The sequence below is a fragment of the Merops nubicus genome, unplaced genomic scaffold (genome assembly GCF_000691845.1).
Source record: "Merops nubicus isolate BGI_N331 unplaced genomic scaffold, ASM69184v1 scaffold40041, whole genome shotgun sequence".
NCBI lineage: Eukaryota > Metazoa > Chordata > Aves > Coraciiformes > Meropidae > Merops > Merops nubicus.
The window spans coordinates 28,361-41,300 of NW_008588379.1; the positions used below are offsets into that span (position 1 = coordinate 28,361).

The 12,940-nt window shown below is 47.6% G+C and overlaps 1 protein-coding gene across 1 annotated transcript; it reads left to right on the forward strand.

The window, feature by feature from the left end:
• Positions 1 to 491: 491 nt before the first annotated feature.
• On the forward strand, positions 492 to 12,936 carry ST6GAL1 (ST6 beta-galactosamide alpha-2,6-sialyltranferase 1). The gene is made up of 5 exons (XM_008949241.1): positions 492 to 1,122; positions 4,323 to 4,420; positions 8,983 to 9,084; positions 10,335 to 10,509; positions 12,469 to 12,936. Exons 1-5 carry the CDS (start codon positions 492 to 494, stop codon positions 12,708 to 12,710), a joined length of 1,248 nt encoding a protein of 415 aa, XP_008947489.1. The 3' UTR covers positions 12,711 to 12,936.
• Positions 12,937 to 12,940: the final 4 nt, after the last annotated feature.

The following is a 12,940-nucleotide window of genomic DNA, read 5'->3' on the forward strand; positions in this document are numbered from 1 at the left end:
TGCCTCATTACATGCTTCATGAGTGCTCGTGCCTATGATCAAGTAGAAGCCCAGTTCTGGAAATGCTAGTGGTGGGATTTGGCTCTTGCCTGTCTGGGATGGGAGGTGAAAGAAAGTGGAAACTTACCGTGCCACTGGTTTGATACTGGCTGTATTAAGCTTGACTGTCCCCTGGGGAAGGGAATAAAAAAAAAGGTTTCAGTGGCAGTGGCCTCAGCTCAGCATTACATAGCATGTGATGGCTAATAGCCAGATCAAGTCTTTCTGTTTGATATTTGAGGTGGTGGACTTTGAAATGAGATCTTTATAAACAGCCTGAAATGTGAAAATTAACCTTGTGTTCTCCCTCTCCCCTCCCACTGCCCTCCCGCTGATGCTTATGGCTTTACTGTGCCTGGCTGTGCATGCAGCCCTGACTGAGATGTGCTCCTCTCACCCAGGACCAGCTTCCTTCCCTGGCTGCAGCCTCCCAGCTGGATGCACCGTACACTATGGTTCACATCAATGTGCTGAAGAAACTCACATGTGCTCTCGTGGTGATCCTGGTGGCGCTGACTGTTTGCCTGTGGAGAGAGGCCAGAAGAAGCTACTACGTTCACTTCAAGACTGAGAATGATGATTTGCAGGCTCGCAGGACTTCGGAAAAGCGGAACCTGCTCAAATCCCAGGGCCTTCTTGGTGAAGCAGACAGTGAATTGGGACAGATACCCAAGACGTGGTCTGGTGACCACAACAAAGTAAAAGGCAGCACCTCTGGAACAGCTGAAAAGTTCAAGAAAGCAGGAGACTTTGTAAAGGTCTGGGATAAGGACAGTTCATCCAGAAATCTCATACCCAGGCTGCAGAAGGTCAGGAAAAACTACCTGTCCATGAACAAGTACAATGTGACTTACAATGGGAAGAGGAACACTGCTAAGCTCAGCCCAGAGAAGCTGCTCTGCCAGCTACGGGACAGGGTGAATGTGACGATGATACAGGGATCTGATGATCCTTTTGATACCTCTGAATGGCAGCAATACCTACCAGGGAAAAGCCTCAGTCTAACAGTGGGGCACCTGGGTCGCTGTGCTGTCGTGTCTTCAGCAGGGTCTCTGAAATCATCTCATTTGGGACAAGAGATAGGTTGGTATCTTTCTCTTATGTCAAATGATATTGTTTTATAAATTAGGCTGAATAGAAGCAACCTACTCTCATGCTCTTACCAGTAAGTCTCTCATGTGGTCACAGAGGTGTTTAAAATAAGTTGAAATATTATCCTTAAACTTCCTCTAAAGTTAGTGAACATTACAGCCTAGGAGGAGGTGGGAGAATGGATCAGATTCTCCCTTCCTCTCTGGGTATATACACTGCACAGTGTGGGCTGCATTATGATGCCCTAGATCACACTGAGCCTTAGATATTGGACTGACCAAAATGGGCAAGGCCCAAGGGAGTGGAAGGGTTGGGCTGAGCTGAGAGGACATGACATACGTGCAGGTGGTTCTATTCCAGCTAGTCCTTTCAGTTTTCATGATTGTGTTGGAATTGCTAGAGGGTGGCATGCACAGTCATGGGTTGGTATCACACAATGCCACAGAGAAGTCTTGTTTCCTCAAGCGTTTGTTCCTTGAGAGGGATTGGAGTGGGTTGAGTAACACCAATATGTTCATTGCCCAGTCAACAGTCAGAAAATTCTTCATTCAGAAAGACTTCTTCAGAGAAAAAGTAAAATAAAACACTAAAGGGGAAAAGCCCCAGTGGGCACAGCCCTGAGCAATCTGCTGTAGCTGACCTAGCTTTGAGCAGAGGGGCTGGACACAGAAAATTTTCAGCAGTAGCTGAGTTTGAGTGGCCCAGATCAGATTGTATCAGGTCCCTTTGGCTTGCAGTAAGCTACAAGTAGCTGTCATCCTCTGAAACAAGTAGACAAACAGCTTTTAATACATCATTCATGGATAAATTGAACAAAGCCTTCAGAATTATAGTCCCTGGATGTTTGTGGGAGGATTAGGGTTTATTCTGGTACTTGCTCAGGAGTTTTCTCTCAAAATCCACTGTGCTCCATAGGGGAGGTGCTAGGATGAAATTGAACAGTCAGAAGTGTGTTAAAATGCTGTGAAAGATGTGATGAAAAGGTAGTGGCAATATGAATCATAGAACAGAATCATAGAACCACCACAGTTGGAAAGGACCTCTAGGTTCATCAAGTCCAACCTCCATCCCAACATTTCCCTACACACTAGACCGTATCCTTAAGTGCTACATCTACTCATTGCTTGAACACCTCCAGAGATGAACCAGGAGAGTATTACCTCCTGGTGAAAATTACAGGTGGGAGTTGGTTTGTTTAGGAGCCTCTTGAAGTTCAGTAGCTGAAGGTTTCCACAGAAGTGACGTTCCACTGAACGCCCTCCCCTGACGGAGCTGGCTCCTGTTCAGAGGTGTCTGTGTTTGATTCCAGCACACGGATGCAAGGGTTCACCCTTCCACAAGGAGACCCTCTCTGAGCTGAGGGTGTGTTCATGACGTGTGGTAGAGCAGCCCGAGCTGCTGGCTGGGTGGCGGAGCAGCCAGGCCGTGCAAGGGGGTGTGTGCTGGCTGCGGCACAGCAGAGGCCAGACCTGGAAAGCTGTTGCATTGTTCCTGCAGCCAGTCCTCCAGCCTCTTCCCAAAACTGAAGCACCAGTTTGTTCCAGATCACAAGGGATGGATGCTGGAAAGGTCACTGCGTAATGTGCCCGAGGCGAATGCCGTTAACCCTGCTCGTGTCCCTGCCTTGTGTTCCTCACGCCTGCGTCATGGATTGTAACCTTTCTACTCAGGCAGTGTCTCTGCTGGGGGTTCTGCAGAGTGTGGGGCACCCACACCTTGAGCTGGGCAGAGTCGCTATTGAAGGATTTAGGAGTATTCAGTGTATTTACATGAGGGGTTTTTCTTTTCCCAGTTTTGACCTAACATGTTTCCGTGTAGGAAAAGACATGGTTTTGATTGAGGAGGGTTGTAAAGGTACCAAATCTGACAGGCTTAAAATGAAGCATTCAACAAGGGATTGCTGGATTAGCTATTCCAGGAAATATTTGTTCTGTGAACTCCTGGTAAGATATCAAATGAACAATTAGTCAGTGTAAGGGAGGCTGGCAGAGCAGAACAGGGAGAAGCTTGTAAACAAGCAGCTCGTGTCCTACTGGAGTCCTGGTGTGGAGGTTATGGATTGCCAGTGAAAAATCTGATCCTGAGTGCAGCACAAGCACCTGGAGCCAGAGTGCTTCAGAGAGCCAGCCCTGCTGCCTGCACAGTCATTAAACACCCCCTTTAAAGGCAAATTTAGAGCATAATGACTCTTGATGCCTGGGTGAAGAAAGATGCAAGTTAAGATGGGCAGTTAAGGGTCTCTAGTGATAACTACAGAGCTGCTTCTCAACACGGACATGTTTTCTTTTTTTTTTTTTTGAGACATGACTGTTCTGGGGTTTGTCTGTTGCTTTGGAAGGGCTCTAAACAAGATCCAGTTGTCTATGGGAATTAAGTAGCTGGGAAACCAGTCCTCACTGACAGTGATTACTGATCCTCCGGCATTGCTTATGACAGCACCCCTGTTTTTGAGGGAATGGTCTTGAAAAGACCTGGTTCTGGACCAGGCTGGGACCTCCCGCCCTGGCTGGGGACTCCCCATACCCCAGCTGCAGCTGTGGTCATGTGGCTTCAGCACAAACACAAAGAAGTTGATCCTACTCCTCTAGCTCAACTCCGCTGCTGAGGGGGAAGGTTTCCTGTCCAAAGGTAGCCAGCAGATGGGGAGAAGCCGGAGTGCCAGGGTGATGGGCACGAATGCCCTCTGTGCCTGGCTCTGTGGCTGGCTGTGCTGAGGCAGAGCAGGGTGCTAGAGTAATGCTGTGCTATCTTAAGAGATGATGCCAGAGGAGGAAAATGCAGCGAATCCCAAGGCAAGTAACAAGCTGTGCCTGTTAAATGCACAGTGGTGGTTTTATTTCTGTAACGTGGGAGGTACCCTGGCAGGCTGGAGTCAGCTTCTCTTTCCACTGTGGTGGTTATACATGTTTCTCAGGCTGGTCAACCTCTAGGCTGCAAGAGAGGACAGTGGCATGCCATTATTCCCCAGTTCCTCAGGTTGCAGCCAGCCACATGGCAAATTAATTGTGTATCAGCCTATCTTCTGGTAAAGTGTTTGGAAGGAGGAAGAGGGAGAAGGAAGGAGAAGTTACATGAAAAGCTAGGGGCTAGCCAGGCTGTATTAGAAAAGCAGGTGAATAAACTATTATGTCTCTCTTCTATCACCCAAACCCCGGTTACCAGCTCACAGCTTTTCACTCTTTTGCTTTCAGACAGCCATGATGCCGTCTTGAGATTCAACGGGGCTCCCACCAAGGGGTTCGAAGAAGACGTGGGGCAGAAGACAACAGTTCGCCTTGTGAACTCACAGGTGGGTCTGGGGAGCGTGTGCCAGCGGGCCGGCAGTGGCCGGGCTGAGTGCCCGTCCCTAGCAGGTAGCCACGGGCTGGGGACGGCTTTCCTGCCCACGGGGACGCTTGGCAAGCCTGAGTTTGCTGCAGCTAGACTAGTACGTGCTAGCAAACCTGCAGCAGCCAGCTGGTGACTTAGGGCAGCAGGGGTTAGTTTGATTTTTGCCTTGGCTGGAGGACCCTTTGTTAGTTCAGGGCGGCCAGCTGCATGCTTACTCCTCTGCCTTGGGAGCCTGAGGCAAGAAGGACACCCCAGCTCAGCTAACGCTCCTCAGCAAACTGAGGTGTGCCCAGAGAGGGGCTGTGCCAGCCCCAGAGATGGGTATGAAGAATGAGGGGAGTTTGGTTGGGTTTGAAGAAAAGAACAGTACATCTTTTCTGCTCAGAGATGCCACAGACTCTGTAGATCACGCATTAACCAGAGCTGTTAAATGGCTGAAGATAATTGGTTACCCTTTATATTTGCCTATTTAGGGGAAAAAAATTTCAAGTGTAGATGTGGTAGAGAGAACAAGAAGTCACAGAAGTGTGAGCTGGTGAGGGAATGGAGTGGGACAGAAAAATAGCAAAAAAGCCAGGAGTTGCTGGATGAGAGGCCTGGTGCAGCTTTGAAGCACAGAGTACAAGACCCTCCTCACCCAGGAGGGGCTGGAGATGGGGGGCTGCAGTGTAGATACTGTACTCCAGAACCAAAAAGGCAGTTTCCCTCCAAAGCTAAGATTTATAAGCCTGTAGTTTTCTCATCCATTCCTACATGGGAAGTCTGTGGCTGCTGCTGTGTAACAAGGTTTGAAGCTTCTCAGAGCAGCCGCAGGAGCTTGGCCTTCCTCTTCAAAGGCTAGCTTGTCCTTTCTGAACCAATCTGGTTTCAGCAGACATATCTGGCTGCTGACGTCTTTCTTCCTCTGCCCTCTTTGATGTCTCTTTTTTTTTTATCTTTCCCTTCTGTGTGTATTTTTATGATATCAGATAGGTGCTATCACTGACGAAAACTTTCTCTGGAGGTTGTACTCATTGCCAAACTTAACATGATATAAAATTATTTACCAGTAAAAGCATGTGTGTGACCTGTGTGATACCAGGGTTATCTGCACAGGGAGGAGGGGAACTGTATGATTATCTCAAAATAATTACTAAGCCACTTGGGGCCACTGGCCACACATGCCAGAGGGATGCTACTGGCATGTAGTGTATAACAGCTGTAATATGACAGTAATGACTCTCCATGTGGATGCTCTTAGTTTGGATCAAGTGTAGTTACAGCCAGCTCATTGTCCTGTTTCTGTTCTCCATGCTCCTCAACCTGCAGCCATGGGAGATGTTTTTCATTTGCCACCATCCCCTCTGAATGGAGACACCAGCTTTGAAAACTTCAATTACAGGGACAGCAAAATTGTCACAGTTTTTAGAGGCTAAAGTTAACTCAAAATGCAGGGTTGATCTGTCTGCTGAAGTGGGCAGAAGATGTCCTCCATGTGGATGGTGCAGGAGTCTCCTCTTCTGGAATTTCTAGGCTGAACAGCTCTAATAGCAGCCCCTGTTACCTTCCGGGATCACTGGGTTGGGAACCTGGTTTTCTTCTGTGGTTTTATTTCCACTTGTAATAGTTCAGTGTTGTTCTAGCCATGGTGACATAATTTTAAACTTCTTGTTAGTGGGATTACCTGGTGACATTTTGTTTTCAGCTTGCTGCAGGAGCTGTACCTTGCCTGGACTTGCAGAGAGCTCATGTGGACATTGGGTACTGGGTAGACAAGCTGGAATTTATTGTTGTTCTTGGTGGTTTTTTTATAAGTGGTCCCTGGGAGCAGGGATGGGATCGTTGCTTGCCTGCTCTGATTTTGGCTCTTTAATATTGATAATCCTCAGTCCATTCCCAAAATGAAAGAAATGTGTTCTCCTGAATCTCATCTGTCAAAATTCATCTGTATTGAGTACTGTCCCTTTGACATGTGTGGCCAGTGGCCCTAAGTTGCTTAATAATTATTTTGAAATAGTTTTTGTGTGATTTGCTGACCAGTTTCTAGCACATACCTGGAGGTGGATGGTTTTAACAGTCGAGTGCTGTATCTTGTACATCTGTGTGCATAGAGAAAGATCAACAGGTTGATACTTGCAGCAGGGAGAGAAATTTGGGATCCTCAGCTCAGAGAATAGACTTGTAGGCCCACAAGCTTGGTAGTTGTTCTTAATAAAGAAATTCTTGATCATTGCCTTGCTTATTTTCTTAGACCTTCACTGTTTCATCAGTACTGCTTCCTTTAATGTCCTGTTTTCCTGCAGTCTTACACAAAGCATCAGGCATCAGTTTGCCCTGAGAAAGCAATCACATCTTGCAAAAGTAAGGGCTAAAGAGTGTGGTAGGGATAGTGGCAATGTCATTCTGTAGGACACAGCTTCTTTCTGCAGGTCTGACTGAGGACCTGAGCACCTCACTCTTCCCAGCCCTTGTTTACAGTTCTCCTGGGCTGCCTTCTGGCTGTCATGGAGAGCTCTCTGCTTGGGCTGAGTTTGCTGTTACTGGCACTAATGAGTCTGCAGGGAGGAGGAGAAAGGAGACAGCACATCAGTGGGGCAGAGTAGGATTGTGTCGGGGAAAGGGAATGTGTTTAGATTATGGAGCATTGACTGCAGTAGCTGGAGAAAAGGAACTCATTTTAGGGGCTGTTAATACAAAACAACCTTTAAGATTACTATATCTTTAATATAATACAGTCTTTAGCGAGATACTTCCTAAACAGTGAATTGGCTACAAACAAATTAACTAGGAAATCAGTAGATCAGTTGACTAATTAGGATCAAGACAAGTCAGTCATGTAGTGATTTAAATTGATTTAATTAATTAGGAAGAATCAGTCGCTCTTAAACAGAACAAATAGGCACTAAAATTATCTGGGGAGCCAGATTCTTCCAGCTGATGGGTTAAGTGACCAACAGATAACTGGTGGTGCCAAAAGCCAGCTCTGTGCTGTGGGGAAGGAAGCAGCAAACACCCTGTGGCTGTGGTGTTCCCCTCCTGGTTTCTCATCCCTTTGCTTTGGTGCTGGTCCCAGCTCTCCAGGGGTTTGTGGGCTGCCGCCAAGCACACGGCTTGACTTGGCTGACCTTTGCTTTCTCCAGTGCTCAGTACCTCTCAAATCCTCCACTCATGTGTTCCACGTCAGAAAAATTCCTGAAAGATGTCTAGCCTGTAGATAGAAAGAAGGACATGACATACTCTTTGCCCTAGCTCTGCCCCACTCACACCTGGCCAAGAGGGTGGCTGGTCCCAGCTGCTGTGTTCTCCTCTTGCCCCAGTGTCCATGGACCAGAGGCAGAAGTTGACCCTGACATGCTCCAGCTAACAAGTGGGCTAGATATTTTAGCTACTGTAAGGAAATGAAACCCAGGCAGTGGTCAAGGCCAAAGCCCAATCCCAGAGAGTGAAGAACAGATGTGAGGAAGCCCTTTTGGTTTTGGAATAATTGGCTGGCCAGACCGTCCTTGTGCTGTGGTTGTGGGGACAGCCAGGAAGGCAGTCTGCTGCTAGGGGTGGCCAGGATACTCCAGGATAAATTGGCTGGCTCTTAATTAGATCCATGGAGAAAATCAGGGCAAATGGGAGCTGATTCGTGTGATGACGCATTTTTTCAGCAGATGTTTACAATCTGTGTCTAAGTTCTGCCTTTGGGTGGGGAGGACAGGAGGTCGATCCCTGTCTGGTTTGATTCTGACTGTCTGCATTCTGCTGCTGCAGACCTGGGTTACCCTCAGGTGTCATGAGATGTGGTTGTCTCCAGGCTGGCAACTCCTCTGTTGGACCCACCTGGTTTTGTTGTTTTGGGGAAAGCTTCTGGTGGAGCAGACTCTCTCTGCTGACACTGCCTGCAGCCCATGTGCTTTGCTGTGTGCTGCTCCCTTCCCCATTGCTGCTCTCAGGAGATTCAGACTCCCCTGCCCAAGATGCTCCTCCCTGATCTGGAGAGATGAGGTGGGGTTCGGTGCAGGGGTCACCTGGGGGTGCCATGGTCTCTTGGCTTTGCACCACCAGCAAGTTGGCTCAGCACTGAGCCCTGGCTGCCTGAGTTCCTGCTGCTCAGGAGAAACTACCCATGTGCAGACTTTCTTTTGGGTTCTAATGAAGGTTCTTGATAAAGCAAACAGTATGTTTGCATTGGGTTCTTCCTGAATTGTCCTGGCGACTGGTAGTAGCAACTTACCTTCCCACCTGCTTCTGGAAGTTGTAGTGATGGTTTCCATCATTCTAGCTGGGTCACGCTGCAGGTCCTGGCCTTATTTTACTATTGAAGATAGAGAAAATCTTGTAAAGCATAGTGGCAGTTTTTCTTGTGACTCTGTGCTAAATCCTGTGCTGCCATGGGAGTGGGTGTTGGAAGGGCATCACTGGGGGGTGGGTGTCCTTGCCTGGATGCAGTGGGCCATGCTCAATAACTGGGTTGGCTTCAGGTATGTTCTGCTGCTTGGCTGCCTGCTCAGTCTGACAGCATACTGCATATTATCGTATTTGTTGTTGTTTTTCCAGCTTGTAACTGTTGAGGAGCAGCAGTTCCTGAAGGAAGCACTGTATAACACTGGAATCTTAATTGTCTGGGATCCAGCACCATATCATGCAGAGATTCATGAGGTAAGGCTGAGTTTTCTGTAAATAAAATCAGATTCATAAGCTTTGAAGGGCATCTGTTAACCTGCTTCCTCCTAATGTGGGCATTAGCTCATTTTAAAGCCATTCTTGTTTACCTCTTTGTTATTGTGGATGTACCTGAATGTACTTCTGGGAGTATCCCATGCATAGGTGCTCCTAGGGCAACACTGGCCTGTTCCTGGTCCCTGTGAAGGGCCTCAGGCCAGGTGTAACGGGTCACCACCTTTACTTCTCCATGGGCTGATGCTCAGGAAGGAGGTAACTACTGACTGCAGCAGCTGTCATCTCGTCAGAGCATGATCTCCTCTTTCTGACAGTTGCTCTAAGATATGCTAATGGTTGATGCTTGGCTACTTCAAGTTCCAGTCAGACATGAGATAAACTTCATGCATTATGGATGGATTGGGAAACCTCTGCTGATCTTAGTAAATGTCTCCTCTCTGCATCACCTAGACTGTCACTTGTGGGCGTTGCAGTCCCTCTAGCATTCACCTTTCATTTTGAGTACAAAAGGGTGTTATCTGATAAGTGATGAGCTTTGAGGCTCAGGGCCAAAGCAGGTAGGAGTGAACAGTCCATTCTTTACTTTTATTTTAAGCTCTGTTTGTAACTGAGAAGTCTTTGCATTCCTTTCTCTGGACTGCGTTTCCTGTCTTCTCACTGATAGTTATTCTTATCCCCTTCAGGAGACATGACGGGTACTTACAGCATATTTAGAAGTCAGTAAAACCGGGGTGGAATATTTTTAGCATAGGAAAAAATCTCAAAAGTGACTTCAAGAAAACATAAACCCTTCCTTAAGTGTTCTTACTGAATGGAGAAGCTTCAGGATGGAAATGAGCTCAGCCTGGTTTAGGCCGCTGTGCTGGGGACACTCACCTGCAGGGCAGGGTGCTTTGTACTCCAGTATGGAGAAGGGTCGGGGTCTGTAACTTTTAAGGCAAAGTTCTTAAGATCATCTGCTACTGGGGAGCACAGAATGAAGTGATACTAGATGCTGGTCTCATTTAATGGTCCTTGACTGAGATTTGGGGTTTCCCTACTCTGTTAAGTGAGTTAGGTCACCACAGTGACTGGAGGAGCCCAGAAGGTGGTGGGGACAGTGAGTGTGTGTAGGTGTAGCAGGACCTTCCCCTTCCCGCCCCCCCCCCCGGCAGCAGCAGTCCCTTGTTTCATGTTGGAAGGGCTTAGAAATAGTGTCTGACTTTTTGACTTCTGTTTCTGCTTTGCAGTGGTACAGAAAACCAGACTACAACTTTTTCGAAAGCTATAAGTTGTATCGTAGCATGCATCCAGAGCAGCCCTTCTATATCCTGAATCCAAAAATGCAGTGGCAGCTCTGGGATATTCTGCAGGAGAATTCCATGGAGCATATTCAGCCTAATCCACCGTCCTCAGGAATGCTTGGTAAGATAATTGCCCTCTAAGCTTCTCATTCAGTTTGCAGGAAGGAACTCTGCAGGATGTCGGGGTTTTCTTTTGGTTTTTTTTTTTTTTTTTTTTTTTTTTTTTCCCAAAGACAGCTACAGATTGATGTTGCTTATCAGAGTTGCTTTTACTCTGTGTGTTTTATGCCAAAATTTAAGCTTCCTGTCTTTAAAGCAGCAGCTCAGTTTTGTTCAAGGAAGTGGTTTGCAGCACCCCTCTGAAACAGCAGTTCCAAACGTGGCCTGGTTCCACGTGGGAAGGGGGTAGGGGGTGGGGGCGGGTGGCAACATCGAGATGGTATCTAGGATTTGGAGCTTCCAGCACCAGAGCAGTTCCTATGGGGTGTGAGAGGAAGGATATTGCTCCTGTGGGCTCGGGTCTCATCAGGAAAATAAATCTGGTTGCTGCAGTTGAAATCTAAGTGCTTGCTTGTTTATGCTTTCCATATATAAATATGGAAATAATATGTACGGTAAAATATATATAGCTAAAGACTTACTGATGGTCAGACTGAATAGTTGCCCCGAAAAGCTCAGTGATATTCCCCCTTACTTAGCATCTTGTTTGGCAGCATGCTAAATCCAGCCTCTTGGCAAAGGGGCTCTTTTTTCATTCTGCTATTGCAGAGCTTTCCCTGCTTATTGGAGAGCAGATCTCATGACCAGCTGAATAAAAAGGAGTGAACTTCTCAGGAAGTTCACATGTATTTGAAATCTGGTCTTGTTTGCCTCGTGGCTGTCCAAGTGCTGTGCTTCAGCCCCTCTTCTGCTCCCACCTCTGGTCCTGATTGCTGCTGGGGCACAGGCACCCTTATACCTGTCTAAACAGAGTCATTGCTCATTTTTGCCAGTCAGATATCTTGGTTTTTTGCACAGCCTTGCTCTTGCCCAGCACCTATTACATCATTGCTGGGACATGTGCAGAGTGACTGTGTATCAGCATAGGCTATGACTTCAGCAGCAAAATTGTTGTCAGCTGAGGATAGGGGTTTGGACAGAAATTTCTCTGTGGCTTAACTTGGGGCCAGGTTGCCTGCCTTGTAAAACAAGTCACTTGGCCAGAGGTGGGGGTACAGACAAGTTCCAGTTTGCAGCTCTGGGTTTCCTGGAAGGACTAAGTGTGAACGAAAATTGTCATTTGAAAAAGTGGATGAAAACGTGTTTAAAATGCACCATAGTTAAAACAGTGGTTTCACAGATGGGTTCTTCTGATGACTTGTGAACAGTGTTCCTCGGATCATGCATGGTCCCTGATGTGTCAGATACTGCATGGATTATCTGTGGTATTCTACACTGGTTCTGTTTCCCTAGTGTCTTCTCACTGTTTCTTCCACTCGGAAGTAGCCGGTAACAATGGCTAACCTCTGCTCTGGCCAGAAAGTTGACAGCAGTGTCTGTGCCCAGCAATGGCGTGACTGTCCTCAAGTGCTTCATGTGCCCATCAGAAGACCCAGGAGGGCAGCACTGCCCTGAAGAGCAGAGGCTGCTCCATCTTCATGAGCCATCTCCAGGAGCAGTCGCTCTCATATCCCTTGCATTCACAAGATGCAGATCGGAAAGAGGTGAAGATCTCACTGCTGCTCACCCAGGCAGGCTGGAGATGGGCTGTTTGCATCAGCTAATTGTAGTGCACAGTTGGCAGACGCCCAAGTTTCCATAGAGGTCGTGGAGAATGGTGGCACGCATAGAACTGGCCTTTTGGCATGGCTGTCTCTGTAAACAATCTGCTGTGATCAAGTAATTCATATGCTTTGCAAGAGAGGGCTTCAGAAGACAGCCCAGTCTGGCTGGACTTGTTTTCTTCCTCTCTTGTCTGAACGTTCCAAAAGGAAACCCTTCCCCTTGGAGCTGGGTGCTCCTCGCTGGCTGCCTGTCTTGCTGGACTGTTTAACGGCTTCCTGGTGTGACTCGGGGCTGTCTCCTTTCTCTCCCTCCCTAGGCATCCTGATCATGATGACTCTCTGTGATGAGGTGGACGTGTATGAATTTCTCCCTTCCAAACGGCAGACGGACATTTGCCACTACTACCAGAAGTTTCATGACCGTGCCTGCACCATGGGAGCTTACCACCCCCTCCTCTTTGAGAAAAACCTGGTGAAGCATCTGAACCAGGGCACAGATGAGGACATCTACACTCGTGGGAAAGTCACTCTGCCTGGCTTCCGGAACGTGCATTGCTAGTGGATTTGGTTTGGGTGTGTTTAGAAATTTTTCTTGACTGTCAAAGCACTTTTTTAAATCAGGGTTGTCAGATTTGTTAGGTCTATGCACTGGTGTGTTTTGACAGCTCTTCCATCTTGCGATATTTGCTCTTAGAACTTGGTTGCCTCACTTCTCCCCGCGGTAAGGCGGTGTCGATACATTGCGGTACGTCCACGCGCTAGCTGCACGAGCCACTGCAATAAATTCAC

Coding starts and splice junctions, on each gene's coding strand:
- ST6GAL1 (XM_008949241.1), top strand. CDS start 492: ATGGTTCACATCAATGTGCTGAAGAAACTCACATGTGCTCTCGTGGTG. Junction 1,123..4,322: donor TCATTTGGGACAAGAGATAG/GTTGGTATCTTT, acceptor TTTTGCTTTCAG/ACAGCCATGATGCCGTCTTG. Junction 4,421..8,982: donor TTCGCCTTGTGAACTCACAG/GTGGGTCTGGGG, acceptor TTGTTTTTCCAG/CTTGTAACTGTTGAGGAGCA.